Consider the following 22,291-nt stretch of genomic DNA (forward strand, 5'->3'; position numbering starts at 1 on the left):
GTGGACGAACACACGAGCGTCAGCGTCGTGAAACGCCGACCACACACAAACCTTCACTCCAGAAAATCCCAAACCAGTGTGATTAACAACCTTTGGATGCGGTTTCATTGAGCTTAATCTTAATGTTTTGGTTGGTCGACCACATTGAGAAACCAGAGAGTTCGGTTTAGTTGCACCAGATTCTATCATTCGGCTTGTTTTACACCTTAAATCGGTCATTACATCCCTTTGTCTGGCTGGTAAATACGAGCCACGGTTGATTTAGTCACACTTCCCCGATGAACCAACAGGTTTTAATGACTCAGAACACATCAAACAAAGCTCTGAAGCTCCATTAAATACCAAAAGCAGCTCACAGCTCCCTCTGCTGGAGTACCTGAGGCTGTTATCCGTGCAGGTGACACCTGAGCACCATGCAACAGGAAGCTGTGCGTCATGTACACATGTTTTAGCTTCTGACCTCCTTTTCTTTAGCTTTTTGTTTGTGTTTTTTGTCACTTACCACCAAACTTATTGAATCCTCCACGATCGCCCATTCTGATGAAGAGGAAGAGAAAAACACTGAAGGCTGGTGTTCACAGCGATTTCCCTCAGGGGGTTGTGGGTAACCTTCACCCTCACAGTCTCTTCTTTAAACCCACCCCTCTTCATCGGCTCTCATCCCTACTAAAACCCAATTTGTTCTCATTCGGCCTTCTTCACAGACCTCAGGAACAAAAAGGCCAGTTTTAAGACCTTGTTTTTTGGTTTACAGGCATCTGAAATTTGCAAGTTGAATAAACCTGTTTCTACCATGTTCTTCGTCATATAACCAACCCAAACATGTACATCTTTGACCTCTGGATGGCTGTCGGGTACTTTCAGGTTTCAGACAAACTTTACACTCTCACTCTGAGATGTTTGCAGCTTTTCCACCCAAATTACTGGAATTCAAATGTACGTTTCCTGCATCTACAACAGGACTACAGCCGTCTACAGACTCCCCCTGATTACTATCTCCCATATGATGTTTTTTGGGCAGAAAGCCAGCCTGCAGAGAAGAAAAATCCTAGGAAAAGATTTAGAGATTGATTAAAGCAGAGTATGACCGTGATGCTGTCAGGGCTGGTTGGGATGGTGGTGCTAACACAATGGTTTATTTTATATATATATATATATATATATATAAATATATATATTGTGACTTATTAGTTTGTCAAAGCCATGGAAACACGTCTAAAAGGTTATTGTGGCGGAAAAGACAAACATGGAGGGGAGAACACATACTGGCTTTACTTGTAGAGTTGCTTGATCCCTTAAACAACTTAAAACACATAAAACAGGTTCACTTTTAGGCAAGTTTGTATTTAAGTTTCCCCTGGCTTCATTTCACCTTTAAAACACTTTTGACCCATGAAGAAAACAGTTCTTAAGAGTCTCTGTTGGAGACTTGAAAGACAACAATTTACAAAAGTATTCAGACTTTTTGCTGCAGGGTTGTAGCTTGAATAATCCTCAAAGTGTGGAAGCATCATTTTAGATCTGCTCTTCATATTGAGTCGATATCAGCAGCGATATGCCTTTCATCCTTATTTCCGTGTGTAGGCAGCATGTCACAGACGTTAAAAATAATGATCTATTTTCATCTAATGTCGGCAAATGAATGTAACTGTTGTCAAGTTACAGCTCTGAAGCTTTGATCTTTTCAGTTTTAAAGTCATAACGTAACACCGCAGGCACCTCTGTGGCAAAAAAACGTCCGAATATTAGATCAGATTAGGGATTAGAAAGGCTCATAAAGGAGTATAGAAGAGGCAAAAATGTCTGAAGATTAGACCAGATTAGGGATTAGGAAGGCTCATAAAGGAGTATAGAAGAGGCAAAAACGTCTGAAGATTAGATCAGATTAGAAAGGCTCATAAAGGAGTATAGAAGAGGCAAAAATGTCTGAAGATTAGACCAGATTAGGGATTAGAAAGGCTCATAAAGGAGTATAGAAGAGGCAAAAACGTCTGAAGATTAGATCAGATTAGAAAGGCTCATAAAGGAGTACAGAAGAGGCAAAAACGTCCGAAGATTAGATCAGATTAGGGATTAGAAAGGCTCATAAAGGAGTATAGAAGAGGCAAAAAAAGTCTGAAGATTAAATCAGATTAGGGATTAGAAAGGAGTAAAGATGAGGCAAAAACTTCCGAAGATTAGACCAGATTAAAAAGGCTCTCAGACTGCAGGTTTACTTGAGGTTCCCAGAGTTTCTAAAAGCAGAATGGGAGCAGTTTGGGAGGCAGAGCCTTCAGTTATCAGGCCCTTCTCTGTGGAACCAGCTGCCAGTTTGGGTTCAGGAAGCAGACACCCTCTCTGCCTTTAAGATCAGCCTTAGAACTTAGATTAAATCAGATTAGAGATTAGAAAGGCTCATAAAGGAGTAAAGACATTACAGTAAAAACATGACGCATTAAATCCAGTCCAGCCTGCAGTTCTCTGTGACTTCCAAAGCTTTCAGTGGCTCAGTTAAGAGTTAATTAAAGAAATTTGGGACTATTAGGACTCATAATCTCAGTAAAACTCAGAGTCGAGGAGTTTGAGGTGTAACACGGAGTAGGAGAGTTTGGAGTTGGTCAAACTGCATTTAAACACCAGAAGGATGAAGACTCAACTCCAAACACAGCTGGCTCATACCATCCCAACACTGAAGCACGGTGCTGGCAGTATTATGAGCTGAGGCTGCTTCTCCTCAGCAGAAACACAACAAACAGACGGATCAGTGCAGCCAAATGAAGGCTAAAGTTTGCATTTAAGAACAATCAGAGCAGCTGTGAGACCTGAAGAGCAAAGTTTACAGACGTTTTCATCAGCTCTGATGCTTCCTAAGAGCATCTCTAATAAAAAGGAGATCAGCTGTCCAGGTGTGTAGAGATGGAAGAGAGAAGCCCGGAGACTGACGATCTACAGATTACAGAAGGGTCTGAATACTTTTGTAATTAAAGATTTCACAACCTCTCAACGTTTTCACTATTATGGGTTATTGAGTGTACTGCACCTTTATACTTAAACGCTCCCAAAGATCCCTTTAAATGAAATGTCAGCTGATCAGTTTCAGCTGCCTTACGAAGGCCAAATCACGGTCACAAACCAGCAGACGTTCAAGCAGCTCCATTTATAACACAATCTGAGCCGAAGCTGTACTCTGATCGATCGAAGGTTTCTCACTTCAGACCGGTGGGTGGTGACAAAGTTCTCATCACACAAGCAGACACAGAAACCATGACTTGACCTTTAAAGGTTTCACTCAGTGGGGTCACATGGCTCTGAAAGGATCAGATTATTGGCTAAATTACAATACGAATGAGTTATAAGGGTAATTCTCCTTGGATATATGGCGGTGAATGAATGGGATCAGAGGCACAAAGCGTGTCATACCCCGGTATGATAGGTGGCGCTGTACCTATTCCAGCTGTTGCTAATAGAGCCACTTCCTGTTGACCTCTTCACCACCAACAACAACAACAAACTCAGGCATTGGAGAAAGATGGAGAACGCAGAGCCAGATGAAGCTACGTCCCTCTACATTTGGTCTGTGATGAGCTGCTTGTTGCACAAACTCGATGCCCAACGGAGCGTTCTCCATCGCGTTGTTTGTTTCTTTCTGACGGCGACAACAACAGGAACATCGTCTCCTTTGACTTCCGGGTCACGACCCCGGGAAAACATCTGGAGCATGCGCAGAACACAAAGGCTGTGTTCGAAACCGCCTACTACATACTACATACTACATACTGATCGATCAGACAGTATGTAGAGCGTTTACCCACAATGCATTTCGCTCCTGCCCGAGCCAAAATCAGCCGGCCTGAAGCTGATTTCTCTTAAGCTCTAAACTCTGTAAACTTTAGCAACATTTGAAACATTTTCAGGTGAGAAAGTAGTCGTTTAGATCCCCAACGTGTTGAAAACCTGACAAAATATCGGCTGTTTACAATTTTCTTCCCACGAATTCAGCGCTACTAAAGCTAGCCGCAGTGAGCAACGCACTTCCGGTTATTTTCACAAAATAAAATACCCGTTGCCTTTTATCATAGGGAAAGCCATTACGATACAATTGGTGCTTTTGTTTTGAAAACAGGAAGTGAACCTACCCTCGTTGTAGCTAGCTTGAAACTGCCGTTTTGACAGGAAATGACGATCGGCGACGTCACGTTACGTTGCATCTTGGGTAGTTTGAGTATGAGTAGTGACCTCATGATGCATACCCAACATTTCAGAGAATCTAGTATGCATCCGGGAACTTAAAAAAAGTTAGTTAGTTGAAGAAGTAGGCGTTTTCGAACACAGCCAAAGTCTGATTCAGCACCTACAAGCAGGTTTAGAGTGACTTTCAACCCAGTTATCTCGGGGTCTTAATCCGATCCGATCCAATTCTTAGTCAGATTAAGGTGTCTACATGCACTGAATAACTCAATCTTATTGTAATTTAGCCAATAATCCGATCCTTTCAGTGTAACCCCACTGAGTGAGAGATGACTCGGGTGTGGAAGGAGATTTAAACGGATGAGAAAACAGACAATGAAATGGGAAACTAGCATCTCTGAGTTGGTCAAGAACACTTTGAGAATGAAATACAGTCCAGTCTCTATAAAACTAACTTACCACACCAGTGTTAGCCTCATTCCACCCATTCAGTGGTGTTCATTTAGTTTAAGTCATATGTATCTGATAGATTCCAGTTTGTTCAGGTTCCTCAGAGTAAGCCATGGAGTTCCTCAGGGTTCTGTGCTCGGACCGATTCTTTTTACTTTATACATGCTTCCAGTAGGTAACATTATTAGGCAGCATGGCATAAAGTTCCATTGCTATGCTGATGATACTCAGCTGTACTTATCTATGAAACCAGATGAACCCAATAGGTTGGTCAGACTACAAGCATGTCTTAAAGACATAAAGACCTGGATGACTGAGAACTTTCTGCTTCTAAATTCAGACAAAACTGAAGTCGTTCTCTTTGGATAACTGTCCAGTTATATATTTACTCCAGATGGTATTTCTTTGGCTTCTGGTCCTACAGTGAGGAACCTTTGGAGTTATTTCTGACCAGGATCTGTCCTCTGACTCGCATATAAAACAGCTTTCCAAGACTGCCTTCTTCCACCTTCGTAATATTGTTAAATCCTGTCTCAGAGTGATGCAGAAAAACTGTTCGGTGCATCTGTTACTTCAGGATTGGACTGCTGTAATTCTTTATTATTGGGCTGTCCCACATATTCTCTGAAAAGCCTTCAGTTGATCCAAAATGCTGCAGCCAGAGTTCTGATGAGAACTAACAGGAGAGATCATATTTCTCCAGTTTTAGCTTCTCTTCATTGGCTCCCTGTTAAATTCAGAATAGAATTTAAGATTCTTCTCCTCACATATAAAGCTCTTCATGACCGAGCTCCATCATATCTTAAAGATCTCACAGCTGGATATTTTCCAAACAGAGCCTTCAGTTATCAGGCCCCTCTCTGTGGAACCAGCTGCCAGTTTGGGAGGCAGAGCCTTCAGTTATCAGGCCCCTCTCTGTGGAACCAGCTGCCAGTTTGGGAGGCAGAGCCTTCAGTTATCAGGCCCCTCTCTACCTTTAAAGCGGAATTCACCCTTTAAACAACATCGTGCCCAATCACTATATTTGACCATAATATAATAGTGAATTGTGCTGCCACTGGGTATTATGTCTTCATATTAAATATAAAACCTTTGCATTTTTTAGAAATGGTGATTTGACGCGTCATGAAATCACCGGAAGAAAAAATAACGAACTACAACAATTCTAATTAGTTATAGTTCTACTTCACGCACGTAGTTCTAGCTGCTATAACAACCAAGTAATATCCTGGAACTTGAAATGGAGGGGTACCTTTTTGAGCCCGAGTAAACGGCTGAAGAGGTGAGGCAGAGGAGGGCTGAACGCGAAGCAGAAGCTACTAGCAGCACCTCACAGAGCGGTGCTAACATCGAGTCCTCGAGTAGTTCTACCCTTCCTCGAGTTGACAGCAACTGGTGGTGTTCGTGTCATCATTGCCAACCACAGCAAACCGAAGTGGAGTCACTATGTTGTCAGGAATGGGACCTTGCTGGGTGCAGAGTTGAGGGTCCCGGGGTAAACAGTGGAAGCGTACTCCCGGTGGTCTGGACTTATTGTCCTTACACCCACAAATCACACAGGATCTCGTCATCTCTCTCTCTGTCACACACACACAGGCCTATTTGTCTCACGCTATCACTATATATATATCTATCTAGCCTATCTATCACTATATCTATCTATCTCGCTGTCTCTCCGCTCTGCAAGTTGCTTCGGCTTGTCGCGTTGGTATGGCAACGGCCTGGTTACACGCAATGCATTCTGGTTAGTTGAGCCAATCAATACAGTAGTGAAAATTACGGCTCAAGACGCAATTGTATACAATTTTACAAAATAACGCAAAATCTTTTTTTTTTTTTAAGTAAAATACCAAGTAAGAGTACATTATCCATGTTAATAGTGCACGATGGCTAAAGGTGAGTTCCACTTTAAGATCAGGCTTAAAACTTTCCTTTCTGATAAAGCTTATAGTTAGGGATGGCTCAGGTGACCCTGAAACATCCCATACTTCTGCTGCTATAGGCCCAGCCTGCTGGGGGAGCTCCCATGATGCACCTCTCCTCCCTCTGCTCTCTTTCCTCTCCATATGACATCATTGTTGTCATTAACTTGTTTCTCTCTCTCAGCAGGTATCTCTGGCCTGGTGTTACGCTGCTTGTTGTCCCCTCTTTCCTGTCCTCTCAGCCCCCAGCTGGTCCAGGCAGATGGTTCCTGATTCTGGTTCTGATGGAGGTTTCTTCCTGTTAAAAGTTTTTTCTCTCCACAGTCGCCTCGTGCACGCTCAGGACGGGGGATTGGATCAGAGAGAAGTTAAGATTTTTGGTTCTTTGTGTGGATCGACACACCCACAGAGGAGGGTCTGTGCAACCAAACCCCCGTCTGTTGGTCCTGGGTTGTATTTCATTTCAACACTGATCCGATGACACAGAGCAGGCGTTTCCCACTAAATATTTGCACCTGTAGTAAACTTGTTTATGGCTCCACCTTCTAATTTCTAGGTTGAAATAATGGCAGTGATGTAAATAAAAGCTAAATATGCAACAGAGTGAATTAAGGGAAGCTTTGATTTCCCACTTTGGTGGAGTAATGAAGAAAGTAACCACAGAAACACCACATTTCCATCATTATTTCCTACACCTGTTTTCAGTTTGAGGGCGAACCATCTTCTATTGACAGGAGATTGGAAACTGGATTCAAGTTTTCTTAAAACTTCTCACAAAATCTGGGCGCCCTTTGGGAACCCTTTTCTGTGAGGGGGGCGGAGCCATCGAGTCCGCCTGCCCAGCTGTTAAAAACCTGACTTGAACTATCAGAACCATCTCATCTGAACCTGAAGCGCAGGTGTGATACCTTATAGGAGTAAAACATAGACTTTTATATGCTTTTTAAGCTGAATTCAACCACACAGACCTCACTGTTTGTGGCATCCAGCAGAAAAGGCTGAATTTAAATAAGGTTCCACTAACATGCAGCAGCAGCTTCTTCACAGTGAAACTGCGTGAAGACTCGTATCATATCAATGGTAAATATCATATATATCATATATCATATGGCTGCTGAACAAACAAGCGTCCCTTTATTTAGTGACTGGAGTGAACCGCAGTGGAAGTGTTGAATTCATTCAGCCTTTCAGGATGTGTTTTATGGTCAGTTGGTGGAGCTTAGTTCACCTCCACAGGAGTTTTTATTCTTATCTTCTGTGATCTGTTGTGACTGTTAATGCAGCCGTTTGTGGAACTGCAACCAAATGTCCTTCCTCATCTCAGAGTTTGTGTCTTTTCTTTATTTAACTTTGTGTCTTTTCTAAGTAGTTTGTGCATTTTCTCAGTAGTTTGTGTCTTTTCTCAGTAGTTTGTGTCTTTTCTTTCTCTTTAACTTAGTGCATTTTCTCAGGAGTTTGTGTCTTTTCTCAGGAGTTTGTGTCTTTTCTTTCTTTAACTTTGTGTCTTTTCTCAGGAGTTTGTGTCTTTTCTTTCTTTAACTTTGTGTCTTTTCTCAGGAGTTTGTGTCTTTTCTCAGTAGTTTGTGTCTTTTCTTTCTTTAACTTTGTGCATTTTCTCAGGAGTTTGTGTCTTTTCTCAGGAGTTTGTGTCTTTTCTTTCTCTTTAACTTAGTGCATTTTCTCAGGAGTTTGTGTCTTTTCTCAGGAGTTTGTGTCTTTTCTTTCTTTAACTTTGTGTCTTTTCTCAGGAGTTTGTGTCTTTTCTTTCTTTAACTTTGTGTCTTTTCTCAGGAGTTTGTGTCTTTTCTTTCTTTAACTTTGTGTCTTTTCTCAGGAGTTTGTGTCTTTTCTCAGTAGTTTGTGTCTTTTCTTTCTTTAACTTTGTGCATTTTCTCAGGAGTTTGTGTCTTTTCTTTCTTTAACTTTGTGTCTTTTCTCAGGAGTTTGTGTCTTTTCTTTCTTTAACTTTGTGTCTTTTCTCAGGAGTTTGTGTCTTTTCTCAGTAGTTTGTGTCTTTTCTTTCTTTAACTTTGTGCATTTTCTCAGGAGTTTGTGTCTTTTCTCAGGAGTTTGTGTCTTTTCTTTCTCTTTAACTTAGTGCATTTTCTCAGGAGTTTGTGTCTTTTCTCAGGAGTTTGTGTCTTTTCTTTCTTTAACTTTGTGTCTTTTCTCAGGAGTTTGTGTCTTTTCTTTCTTTAACTTTGTGTCTTTTCTCAGGAGTTTGTGTCTTTTCTTTCTTTAACTTTGTGTCTTTTCTCAGGAGTTTGTGTCTTTTCTCAGTAGTTTGTGTCTTTTCTTTCTTTAACTTTGTGCATTTTCTCAGGAGTTTGTGTCTATTCTCAGGAGTTTGTGTCTTTTCTTTCTTTAACTTTGTGTCTTTTCTCAGGAGTTTGTGTCTTTTCTCAGTAGTTTGTGTCTTTTCTTTATTTAACTTTGTGTCTTTTCTCAGGAGTTTGTGTCTTTTCTCAGTAGTTTGTGTCTTTTCTCAGTAGTTTGTGTCTATTCTCAGGAGTTTGTGTCTTTTCTCAGTAGTTTGTGTCTTTTCTCAGTAGTTTGTGTCTATTCTCAGTAGTTTGTGTCTATTCTCAGGAGTTTGTGTCTTTTCTTTATTTAACTTTGTGCATTTTCTCAGTAGTTTGTGTCTTTTCTCAGTAGTTTGTGTCTTTTCTCAGTAGTTTGTGTCTATTCTCAGGAGTTTGTGTCTTTTCTCAGTAGTTTGTGTCTATTCTCAGTAGTTTGTGTCTTTTCTTTATTTAACTTTGTGTCTTTTCTCAGTAGTTTGTGTCTATTCTCAGGAGTTTGTGTCTTTTCTTTATTTAACTTTGTGTCTTTTCTCAGTAGTTTGTGTCTTTTCTCAGTAGTTTGTGTCTTTTCTCAGTAGTTTGTGTCTATTCTCAGTAGTTTGTGTCTTTTCTTTATTTAACTTTGTGTCTTTTCTCAGTAGTTTGTGTCTATTCTCAGTAGTTTGTGTCTTTTCTCAGTAGTTTGTGTCTATTCTCAGGAGTTTGTGTCTTTTCTTTATTTAACTTTGTGTTTTTTCTAAGTAGTTTGTGCATTTTCTCAGTAGTTTGTGTCTTTTCTCAGTAGTTTGTGTCTTTTCTCAGTAGTTTGTGTCTTTTCTCAGTAGTTTGTGTCTATTCTCAGGAGTTTGTGTCTTTTCTCAGTAGTTTGTGTCTATTCTCAGTAGTTTGTGTCTTTTCTCAGTAGTTTGTGTCTTTTCTCAGTAGTTTGTGTCTATTCTCAGTAGTTTGTGTCTTTTCTCAGTAGTTTGTGTCTTTTCTCAGTAGTTTGTGTCTATTCTCAGGAGTTTGTGTCTTTTCTCAGTAGTTTGTGTCTTTTCTCAGTAGTTTGTGTCTTTTCTTTATTTAACTTTGTGTCTTTTCTCAGTAGTTTGTGTCTATTCTCAGGAGTTTGTGTCTTTTCTCAGTAGTTTGTGTCTTTTCTCAGTAGTTTGTGTCTTTTCTCAGTAGTTTGTGTCTTTTCTTTATTTAACTTTGTGTCTTTTCTCAGTAGTTTGTGTCTATTCTCAGGAGTTTGTGTCTTTTCTCAGTAGTTTGTGTCTTTTCTTTATTTAACTTTGTGTCTTTTCTCAGTAGTTTGTGTCTTTTCTCAGGAGTTTGTGTCTATTCTCAGGAGTTTGTGTCTTTTCTTTCTTTAACTTTGTGTCTTTTCTAAGTAGTTTGTGCATTTTCTCAGTAGTTTGTGTCTTTTCTTTCTCTTTAACTTTGTGTCTTTTCTCAGGAGTTTGTGTCTTTTCTTTCTCTTTAACTTTGTGTCTTTTCTCAGGAGTTTGTGTCTTTTCTCAGTAGTTTGTCTTTTCTTTCTTTAACTTTGTGCATTTTCTCAGGAGTTTGTGTCTTTTGTCAGTAGTTTGTGTCTTTTGTCAGGAGTTTGTGTCTATTCTCAGTAGTTTGTGTCTTTTCTTTCTTTAACTTAGTGCATTTTCTCAGTAGTTTGTATCTTTTCTCTCTGCAGGTATCTGATTTGCAGTTTCTGGTCCGACTAACTGCGGTCTCTGTCTCGTCCTGTCTGATTCTGTACGATTCTGTCCGATGTTTCTTGCTGTTATTTTAATGTACAGACCGTGTTAATAACTGAACTGAGCAGCGTTTTCCTTTTAAAGAGTCGCTATGGAAACAGAAGTAACGTCTCTCATGTTGGACCATGCAGATAAAACGCTCTTCTTTGGCATCTTTTTGGCATGAATAAAACCATCTGACGCAGTAGAAATTATTCCTCATCCTAAATTAGCAGCGTGTTTTGATGCGTCTTGCTTTGGGTTTTTTTGGCTTCAGAACTGAGCCCCACCCTCTGGGCACATATCCTGTGCTGCTTAGCAGGTTTTGGACCGTGGTCAGAACCATGTGCACACATGGCGTGAGACTTTAAAAATAAAGTAAACCAAGGTTTTTGCACTCAGCACTGAGACTTTGTGATAATTGATCAACAATTAGGATGAGCGTCTTTGAAAAGTAAGAGTGAGGGACGTTTCCCCCCTTAATGTAGAGCACTTCATCGTGAAACCAAAGGGCGAACACATCACATCATCACCACACTCAGAATCCTTCCTAACTGCAGATAAGATGGACTCTGGACATTTTTTAAAAACTTACCCCATGCCTCTTCCTCTTGGTCCGCCTCGGTCGAAACCGCGATCGTATCCACCTCCACCACGACCTCCAAACGCACCGCCGCGGCCCCGGCCTCCGCGGCCATCCTGACCGCCATAACCTCCGTCAGGACCACCATAGCCTCCGCCTCCTCCTCCACTCAGCGGCGGGCTTTCGTCTCCGTACCCTGAGAGACGGTTCAGGCATCAACAGAGGAGTCCGACGCACTCATTGGTGTGTTGCGTTGCCCTGATTTTTTTCTTTTCTTTAATTTGACAAAATACTTTGAGGTTTTATTGAGATTTATGCGACAGATTTTTGTCAAAATATCTGGTAGTTTAAGCACAGTAGCTCTCTGTGTTAAACTCAGAGATATTCAACCGACAAGGCTGCAACAAGACGTTGGTGAAGGGTTCGTTAAATGAGGAACTAAATAAATACCAGGGTTGTGTTTTGGGACAGTTTTACACCTGCTGGTGACCTCAGATGCCCTGATATATGCTCCTAGGAACATGAAGAAGGAGTTTTACACCTCAGACGCCCTGATATATGCTCCCAGGAACAGGAAGAAGGAGTTTTACACCTCAGACGCCCTGATATATGCTCCCAGGAACAGGAAGAAGGAGTTTTACACCTCAGACGCCCTGATATATGCTCCCAGGAACAGGAAGAAGGAGTTTTACACCTCAGACGCCCTGATATATGCTCCCAGGAACAGGAAGAAGGAGTTTTACACCTCAGACGCCCTGATATATGCTCCCAGGAACAGGAAGAAGGAGTTTTACACCTCAGACACCCTGATATATGCTCCCAGGAACAGGAAGAAGGAGTTTTACACCTCAGACGCCCTGATATATGCTCCCAGGAACAGGAAGAAGGAGTTTTACACCTCAGACGCCCTGATATATGCTCCCAGGAACAGGAAGAAGGAGTTTTACACCTCAGACACCCTGATATATGCTCCCAGGAACAGGAAGAAGGAGTTTTACACCTCAGACGCCCTGATATATGCTCCCAGGAACAGGAAGAAGGAGTTTTACACCTCAGACGCCCTGATATATGCTCCCAGGAACAGGAAGAAGGAGTTTTACACCTCAGACGCCCTGATATATGCTCCCAGGAACAGGAAGAAGGAGTTTTACACCACAGACGCCCTGATATATGCTCCCAGGAACAGGAAGAAGGAGTTTTACACCTCAGACGCCCTGATATATGCTCCCAGGAACAGGAAGAAGGAGTTTTACACAATATGTCTCCTTTTAAGTGAAACTTGGGGCTAGTAAACGAATAAATAAAACACAAAGCAGACCCTCACCTCCACTCTGACTGTACGGACTCTGCTGACTGTAGCTCGGTGGAGGAGAGTTGTAGCTTGGTGGCTGGTTGTAGAGTCCACTTCCATGCTGAGACGGTGGTGGATGGCTCCCACTGCCTCCAAAACCACCCGTCTGACCTCCACCGCTGCTGTAACCACCCCCACCCTGTCCACCACTGGGTGGCTGGTTAAAGCCAGGGGCCTGCGAATTACCTTCATACCTGCAAAGCAAAGAGAAGAAGTCTTTAAAAAACTACAAACCAACATGGCTGACCAATTGAAGCAGCACAGATGAAAGGAAGAGAAAACTCAACCATGTGAGCAGGATTTGGGAGCATTTTGTGAATCTTTCCCTCGTGTTCTCGGACCGACGCTACAGAAACGTAGCCGTGTACTCAACAAAGATGGGATGTTGGGGATTATTTGTGTTTGTTTCCTTTAATTCTGTCCTGTGAGTCTGATAACGCTGCCTTTACGTCCTCCCAGAGAAACTGTACGTGTGAAAGCAGAAAACGAGGAGCTGGTGGGGTCTTACCCAGCAGAGGAAGAAGGGGGCTGCTGCTGGCTGTAACCAGAGAAGGATGACTGCTGGTTGCTGCTGTTGTATCCCCCAGAGCTGTAGGCCTGGCTGGGGTGATTATAGCCACCACCACCACCCTGATTGGAGGGTGGAGAACCATATCCTCCTAAGAGGAAGCAGGAAGTAACGCATTGCAGATCAGTGCGGGACTAAAACACTAGCTGTGTTCGAAACTGCATACTACATACTACATACTGCATACTACATACTGCATACTGCATACTACATACTACATACTGCATACTGCATACTACATACTGCATACTGCATACTACATACTGCATACTACATACTACATACTGCATACTGCATACTACATACTACATACTGCATACTGCATACTACATACTACATACTGCATACTGCATACTACATACTACATACTGCATACTGCATACTACATACTGCATACTGCATACTACATACTGCATACTACATACTACATACTGCATACTACATACTACATACTGCATACTGCATACTACATACTACATACTACATACTACATACTGCATACTACATACTGATCGATCAGACAGTATGCAGAGCGTTTACCCACAATGCATTTCGCTCCTGCCCGAGCTGAAATCAGCCGGCCTGAAGCTGATTTCCCATAAGCTCTAAACTCTGTAAACTTTAGCAACATTTGAAACATTTTCAGGCGAGAAAGTAGTCGTTTAGATCCCCAACGTGTTGAAAACCTGACAAAATACCGGCTGTTTACAATTTTGTTCCAACGAATTTGGCGCTACTAAAGCTAGCCGTAGCGAGCAACGCACTTCCGGTTATTTTCACAAAATGAAATACCCGTTGCCTTTTATCATAGGGAAAGCCATTACGATACAATCGGTGCTTTTGTTTTGAAAACAGGAAGTGAACCTACCCTCGTTGTAGCTAGCTTGAAACTGCCGTTTTGACAGGAAATGACGATCGGCGACATCACGTTACGTTGCATCTTGGGTAGTTTGAGTATGAGTAGTAACCTCATGATGCATACCCAACATTTCGGAGAATCTAGTATGCATCCGGGAACTTCTCGCTTACTAACTCAAAAAGTTAGTATGAGTAGTAGGAGAAGTAGGAGAAGTATGCGGTTTCGAACACAGCCACTGATTCTGTACTTGTTAGTGAGTCTTCATTTACCTGAGTGAGGCTGACCAAAGCTGCCATAACCTCCCTGGTTGTAGGAGCCGGAGCTGCTGTCGGAGCTCTGGTTGTAGCTTCCGTAGCCCTGCTGCTGGCTGTAGCCCTGGTTTCCTCCACCACCACCACCACCACCTCCACCTCCACCTCCACCATAGGACCCATAACTGCACACACACCAACCACCGTTTTAAATCTTAAACACTAACTGTGAACACTTTTGCTCTAACTCTAACGGGTTCATACTTTATCAAATATTCTCTCTGGTCAGTTTAATCTTTCATTTTCAAGTTTCTCTTACTTGTTTTGACCAACATCTGGATCCAAAAATTACACCTAATATTGAACATGGCCTACATGTAATGATTGGTTGAATAAACCTACCCTTGGGGGGATGTTTGGGAGTAATCTATGGGGAGGGAAACAAAGCAGAGGGTTAGAATTAAGCCAGTCAGTTATCTTAATTATAAGAATAATATTCTAATAAACCCAAGAGCATTAAGTAATACTACATATCTGAAAGACTGCATTTATCAAATAACCAACCCAGTAGCACATCTGTAACTGTTGATGGGATTGAATTAACTGTGAAAACATTATTCTGCTCAGATAAAACACAAAAATGATCCGATTTATTTACTTTTTTCATCTAACTGCTTAAGATTACTTTCACTGGATACCCAGTTTAATCACTTCTGTGAAACATTTATACAAATCTATTACACTTCAATTTGTTTTGTCTTAACTGACTGATCGAAACGAAACTACGTTGATAGATAGATAGATAGATAGATAGATAGATAGATAGATAGATAGATAGATAGATAGATAGATAGATAGATAGATAGATAGATAGATAGAAAGAAAGAAAAATACTTTATTTATATACTGGGGGAAATTCAAATTCATCAAGTAGCTCAACATTATTTTTAATATTTACAATGATTGTATTAACAACAATAATAATACTACTACTAACTAAATAATAATAAATGACTAAATGACAAAATAAACAAATAAATAAAAAACAATCAATCGATAATAATAATAATAATAATAATAATAGATAGATGCCATTTCTTTAAGCTAATTTTTCAGTTTGTGTATTTGTCTTATTTACTTAGACTTTATGTATGTATACATATATATATATATATATATATATATATATATATATAGAGAGAGAGATATATCTTTATATATATATTTATATGTAGTGTAATTTCTTCGTAAAAGCTCTCCATAGCTGCTGCCGATCACCGAAAGACCGAGAAAAAAACTCTCCGACACACAGCGCCTAGTTACGTTTACTATGGCTACTACAGCCAATCACAACTGCCCAACGTACAGACGTACAGCCAATCACAATGTACTCCTATTCAAGCTCACAGGCATATTGTGTGACGTAATCAGACGACAACGGAACCCGAGCCGATCTGGGCTGTGGATCTGGTACCTAAACCGCCATCATTGATTGGGTCAACGGCTAACAGTCAGCCAGCTAACAGCTAACAGCCAGCTAACCAAACACAACGCAGCGGACTGCATCTATTACAATGTTATATTATGTCAGTGTTAGCCCCCGTTAGCTGGTGAGGTTGTCCTCCAGTAGGAAAGACATTACTACGAGGTTCTAAAGAATGCCAATATGACAATAAAATACCAAATCACAATTTCGTGCGAAGCAGCTCACCGCTAATCCGCGTCCAATAACCGTTAGCTACATCTTAGTTAAGATGCTTGCTAACATTAGCCGCATTTCTTACCGTTAGATGCCATTTGTGTGGATAAAACGGGTTACATTCAACCTCAGAATTGATCCAAAAGCCAAACAGGTGAATGACAGAAAGGTAAAACACCGGCCGGTGTCCAGTTCACCGTCCGCCGCTGCGAGTCCTTTATCGGCCACAAGGGGGCGCTGGGAAACACGTTTAGCCAGAGCCGCTTATAGCGATCTCTTTATTTATATTTATATATATATATATATATATATATATATATATATATATATATATAGTTTATAGAGATTTATATCTCTATAAACGGCTCTGCGTTTAGCTCAACGAACAAATTATCAACATTTCAATTCAAAGGTTTATTATCATATGTGCAGTTAGAAACGTGTTTCCCTGTACAATGAAATTCTTTGCTTTGTTGCCCGCCCTGGATGTCCAAATATAATAAAAGATAAGATAAAATAAGCATGCAACAACAATATTATAACAGGATTCTTAAATAAATATAGAAATATAGCCTGTGTACATAAATGTGCAGTAGTGCGCTACATTAACTGTCTTTGTGCAGTAGTCAGCAGTAAGGTGGTTGTGATAGTGCAAAATTGCAAGTACATTCGAGTAGTCACGGTGAGTAACAGTTGCAGTAGGGCCAAGGGGGTCCGTTCAGTCTTTGGCAGAATTCAGTGGGAAAGAAAGAGTTTTTAAATCGGGTGGTTTTGCATCTCACACTCCTGAACCTCCGTCCTGAGGGCAGAAGTGAGAACAGTCCGTGCTGGGGGTGTGTGGGGTCTTTGATTCAAGTTTCAAGTTTATTTATTTAACAAAGGGACAGCATATATTACTAGCATTTAAAACAAAATGCAAAATATACAAGATTGTAGCCATAAGGCTAATTTCCATCTTTACTCCCTTGACAGGTTAGATGTTCCTTAAAAAATAAATAAAAAACAAGTATTGCACACAATTGTAAAATTATTAAAAAGTCTTAGATATCTCACTCATTTTAAAATAAATAATACAAAATACAAATACAAAGTTCAATACAACAATAAGTTAAGAACAACTGCCAGTACCAACTATATTGAATTATGTTGACAGTATTGTTTATCCAGTAGCCATGATTTATTTTACTGTTTACTAAATGAATTTAATGTTGGCAATTCTCTAATTGTGCTGGGAATTATGTTGCTGATGGAGGCAGCTGGTCTGTGGACTCCCGTCGGTAGATGCTCTGCAGAGATGGTTGTGGTGTCCTTGTGATCTTAGATGCAGTCTTTACCACTCTCTGCAGGCGTTTGCGGTCTTTCACGGTGGCGCTGCCGTACCACACGGTGATCGAGGTGGTTAGGATGGATTTGATGACGCAGCTGTAGAAGTTGCTGAGAATCCTGGGTGACATGCCAAATTTCCTCACATCTTGACTCTAGAACACTTTGGTATCCAGAGGAGTTCATGGTGGACTCAGTGGCTGCGAGGTGCCCAGGTCCTGTGGCTGCAGAACCAGCCCAGATCATCAGCCCTCCACCACCGTGCTTGACAGCTGGTGTGAGGTGTTTGTGCTGATATGTTGTGTTTGGTTTCCTCCAAACGTGCTGCTGTGCATTATGAGCAAACATCTCCACTTTGGTCTGCTCTGTCCAAAGGACATTGTTCCAGAAGTCTTGTGGTTTGTTCAGATGCAGCTTTGCAAACCTAAGCTGTGCTGCCATGTTCTTTTTAGAGAGAAGAGGCTTTCTCCTGCAGCCCTTCCACACAAGCCATACCTGTTCAGCCTGTTTCTAACTGTGCTGTCATGACCTTTAACCTTTAACATGCTGACTGAGGCCTGCAGAGTCTGAGATGTAGCTCTTTGGGTTTCTGACCTTGGGGTGACCTTTAACCTTTAACCTGCTAACTGAGGCCTGCAGAGTCTGAGATGTAGCTCTTGGGTTTCTGACCTTGGGGTGACCTTTAACCTGCTGACTGTTTAATGTGTCAGAGCACAGTAAAAACCATCTGCTCCTTCCTCAGTCACATGACATGGTCACACAGTGTGTGAAGAGCTTTTATTTATCTCATTTTACGATGTGGTAAAGAACAGATGATCTCTTTGTTTTTTGTTTGTTTTTTTTAAATGATGTCCTGATAAAAACTTAGAACTGAAAGGAGGTCTTTCTTCTCAACTGTATATTTTCTGTTTCTGTTGGTACAGGAGCAAAGCATGCTGGGAGCCCGCTGAGATTTAGGGTTGAACATATCAAATATTTAGTGTTGGTGTTTCCATTTGTTCCATCGTGTGTAAATTCTGCATTTTCTGTCAAACTTTAACATAAATCAGAGGAAGAAGTTTGTATCTGAAGGTTTAGTGAGTCACAGAGATGGGACCAAGTCACACATGTGCAAGCCTCAAGTCTTAGCTTTCAAATCTCATAAGTTTCAAGTCTTAGCTTTCAAGTCTCATAAGTTTCAAGTCTTAGCTTTCAAGTCTCATAAGTTTCAAGTCTTAGCTTTCAAGTCTCAAGTCTTAGCTTTCAAGTCTCAAGTAAGTCTCAAGTCTTAGCTTTCAAGTCTCAAGTAAGTCTCAAGTCTTAGCTTTCAAGTCTCAAGTCTCAAGTCTTAGCTTTCAAGTCTCAAGTAAGTCTCAAGTCTTAGCTTTCAAGTCTCAAGTAAGTCTCAAGTCTCGGCTTTCAAGTCTCAAGTAAGTCTCAAGTCTTAGCTTTCAAATCTCAAGTAAGTCTCAAGTCTTAGCTTTCAAATCTCAAGTAAGTCTCAAGTCTTAGCTTTCAAGTCTCAAGTCTCAAGTCTTAGCTTTCAAGTCTCAAGTCTCAGCTTTCAAGTCTCAAGTAAGTCTCAAGTCTTGGCTTTCAAGTCTCAAGTAAGTCTCAAGTCTTAGCTTTCAAGTCTCAAGTAAGTCTCAAGTCTTGGCTTTCAAGTCTCAAGTCTTGGCTTTCAAGTCTCAAGTAAGTCTAAAGTCTTAGCTTTCAAGTCTCAAGTAAGTCTCAAGTCTTAGCTTTCAAGTCTCAAGTAAGTCTCAAGTCTTAGCTTTCAAATCTCAAGTAAGTCTCAAGTCTTAGCTTTCAAGTCTCAAGTCTTAGCTTTCAAGTCTCAAGTCTCAGCTTTCAAGTCTCAAGCAAGTCTCAAGTCTCAGCTTTCAAGTCTCAAGCAAGTCTCAAGTCTCAGCTTTCAAGTCTCAAGCAAGTCTCAAGTCTCAGCTTTCAAGTCTCAAGTAAGTCTCAAGTCTCGGCTTTCAAGTCTCAAGTAAGTCTCAAGTCTTAGCTTTCAAGTCTCAAGTAAGTCTCAAGTCTTAGCTTTCAAATCTCAAGTAAGTCTCAAGTCTTAGCTTTCAAATCTCAAGTAAGTCTCAAGTCTTAGCTTTCAAGTCTCAAGTCTCAAGTCTTAGCTTTCAAGTCTCAAGTCTTAGCTTTCAAGTCTCAAGTCTCAGCTTTCAAGTCTCAAGCAAGTCTCAAGTCTCAGCTTTCAAGTCTCAAGCAAGTCTCAAGTCTCAGCTTTCAAGTCTCAAGCAAGTCTCAAGTCTCAGCTTTCAAGTCTCAAGTAAGTCTCAAGTCTCGGCTTTCAAGTCTCAAGTAAGTCTCAAGTCTTAGCTTTCAAGTCTCAAGTAAGTCTCAAGTCTTAGCTTTCAAATCTCAAGTAAGTCTCAAGTCTTAGCTTTCAAATCTCAAGTAAGTCTCAAGTCTTAGCTTTCAAGTCTCAAGTCTCAAGTCTTAGCTTTCAAGTCTCAAGTCTCAGCTTTCAAGTCTCAAGTAAGTCTCAAGTCTTGGCTTTCAAGTCTCAAGTAAGTCTCAAGTCTTAGCTTTCAAGTCTCAAGTAAGTCTCAAGTCTTAGCTTTCAAGTCTCAAGTAAGTCTCAAGTCTTAGCTTTCAAGTCTCAAGTAAGTCTCAAGTCTTAGCTTTCAAGTCTCAAGTAAGTCCTAAGTCTTAGCTTTCAAGCCTCAAGTAAGTCTCAAGTCTTAGCTTTCAAGTCTCAAGTAAGTCTCAAGTCTTGGCTTTCAAGTCTCAAGTAAGTCTCAAGTCTTGGCTTTCAAGTCTCAAGTAAGTCTCAAGTCTTGGCTTTCAAGTCTCAAGTAAGTCTCAAGTCTTAGCTTTCAAGTCTCAAGTAAGTCTCAAGTCTTAGCTTTCAAGTCTCAAGTAAGTCTCAAGTCTTGGCTTTCAAGTCTCAAGTAAGTCTCAAGTCTTGGCTTTCAAGTCTCAAGTAAGTCTCAAGTCTTGGCTTTCAAGTCTCAAGTCTTGGCTTTCAAGTCTCAAGTAAGTCTCAAGTCTTGGCTTTCAAGTCTCAAGTAAGTCTCAAGTCTTGGCTTTCAAGTCTCAAGTAAGTCTCAAGTCTTGGCTTTCAAGTCTCAAGTAAGTCTCAAGTCTTGGCTTTCAAGTCTCAAGTAAGTCTCAAGTCTTGGCTTTCAAGTCTCAAGTAAGTCTCAAGTCTTGGCTTTCAAGTCTCAAGTAAGTCTCAAGTCTTGGCTTTCAAGTCTCAAGTAAGTCTCAAGTCTTGGCTTTCAAGTCTCAAGTAAGTCTCAAGTCTTAGCTTTCAAGTCTCAAGTAAGTCTCAAGTCTTGGCTTTCAAGTCTCAAGTAAGTCTCAAGTCTTAGCTTTCAAGTCTCAAGTAAGTCTCAAGTCTTAGCTTTCAAGTCTCAAGTCTTGGCTTTCAAGTCACAAGTAAGTCTCAAGTCTTAGCTTTCAAGTCACAAGTAAGTCTCAAGTCTTAGCTTTCAAGTCACAAGTAAGTCTCAAGTCTTAGCTTTCAAGTCACAAGTAAGTCTCAAGTCTTAGCTTTCAAGTCACAAGTAAGTCTCAAGTCTTAGCTTTCAAGTCACAAGTAAGTCTCAAGTCTTGGCTTTCAAGTCACAAGTAAGTCCCAAGTCTTAGCTTTCAAGTCAAGTCACCTTATTATTGCAATTTTACCTGCAGAATCTGATCTTAATAAAGTGAAAACAAAGATATAAGTAACTGTCAGTAAACATCATTGGCCAATGTGTCCAACCTGTCCACCCCGTATCATATCAAGCTAACGTTAGCTAACTACCGACTAGGCTAACAGGATAATGTTAGCTAATTTGACAAGCACTTACTGGTCAGAATGGATCTTCAAATCACGAACAAAATTGGAAGTTGTCGTCTGGCTGTCCGAGATGTTGATGCCGCATGTCTTGCACTGAGCTGTTCGTCTTTTTTTGCCGTCAAAATAGTAATTATGAAAGCCGAAAACTCTCGGTCCCGCTGACATGTTGATCCTGCGCTCCTACCAGGTAATCCATATTATTTTTTTTAATTAATTTTATATTCAAAGTGAAAACATGAACTGAATAACACTCAAGTCATTCAAGCCCCGAGTCTTTAACTTCCAAGTCCGAGTCGAGTCTCAAGTCTTTTCTTTTTTGTCAAGTCAAGTCACAAGTCATCAAAACAGCGACTCGAGTCCAAGTCACAGTGGCTGTGTTCGAAACCGCATACTTCTCCTACTTACTTTAACTTTTTTAAGTTCCCGGATGCATACTAGATTCTCCTAAATGTTGGGTATGCATCATGAGGTTACTACTCATACTCAAACTACCCAAGATGCAACGTAACGTGACGTCGCCGATCGTCATTTCCTGTCAAAATGGCAGTTTCAAGCTAGCTACAACGAGGGTAGGTTCACTTCCTGTTTTCAAAACAAAAGCACCAATTGTATGGTAATGGCTTTCCCTATGATAAAAGGCAACGGGTATTTTATTTTGTGAAAATAACCGGAAGTGCGTTAGCTCACTGCGGCTAGCTTTAGTAGCGCCGAATTCGTGGGAACAAAATTGTAAACAGCCGGTATTTTGTCAGGTTTTCAACACGTTGGGGATCTAAACGACTACTTTCTCACCTGAAAATGTTTCAAATGTTGCTAAAGTTTACAGAGTTTAGAGCTTAAGAGAAATCAGCTTCAGGCCGGCTGATTTCGGCTCGGGCAGGAGCGCAATGCATTGTGGGTAAACGCTCTGCATACTGTCTGATTGATGAGTATGTAGTAGGCGATTTCGAACACAGCCCCAGTGACTCGAGTCCCCATCTCTGGTGAGTCGTTCCCCTAAAAGCAGCCAAAACAAACTCTTCATTTAATGTTAAATCACGTTCTTTTAGCACCTTTCAGCTCATCAGGTTTAAGTTTTCTCTGTGTCCCACAGCCTCAAACCCTGGAAATAAGCAGCAACCCTCCGGCAGGCGAGTAAAATCAGCGCGAGAAATGACCTGCAGACACTCTGAGAACCGAGTTAAATCAAACTTTATTCACTGTTGAGATCTCCAATAAAGACAAATAATGAAATGAGTCCAAACAAAGAGCAGAAAACAAAGACCGAGGAGGAAGAACACAAAATAAACAAATAAAAGGACGAGAACAGACCTACACTC

At 40.9% G+C, this 22,291-nt stretch overlaps 1 protein-coding gene across 2 annotated transcripts in view; it reads right to left on the reverse strand.

Moving 5' to 3' along the window:
• fus (FUS RNA binding protein) overlaps positions 1–16,084 on the reverse strand; it is a 29,773-nt gene extending 13,689 nt beyond the window's left edge. For both annotated transcript variants that reach the window (XM_075453367.1, XM_075453366.1), the window contains exons 1-7: positions 15,954–16,084; positions 14,572–14,596; positions 14,188–14,354; positions 13,000–13,150; positions 12,465–12,685; positions 11,153–11,336; positions 503–537 (exon numbers count right to left, since the gene is read on the reverse strand). In XM_075453367.1, coding sequence (XP_075309482.1) covers positions 503–537; positions 11,153–11,336; positions 12,465–12,685; positions 13,000–13,150; positions 14,188–14,354; positions 14,572–14,596; positions 15,954–15,966 — 796 coding nt within the window. In that variant the 5' untranslated portion in view covers positions 15,967–16,084. The remainder of the gene's footprint in view (positions 1–502; positions 538–11,152; positions 11,337–12,464; positions 12,686–12,999; positions 13,151–14,187; positions 14,355–14,571; positions 14,597–15,953) is intronic.
• Positions 16,085–22,291: the final 6,207 nt, after the last annotated feature.

Source organism: Odontesthes bonariensis, chromosome 21, assembly GCF_027942865.1.
Source record: "Odontesthes bonariensis isolate fOdoBon6 chromosome 21, fOdoBon6.hap1, whole genome shotgun sequence".
Classification (NCBI taxonomy): Eukaryota; Metazoa; Chordata; class Actinopteri; order Atheriniformes; family Atherinopsidae; genus Odontesthes; species Odontesthes bonariensis.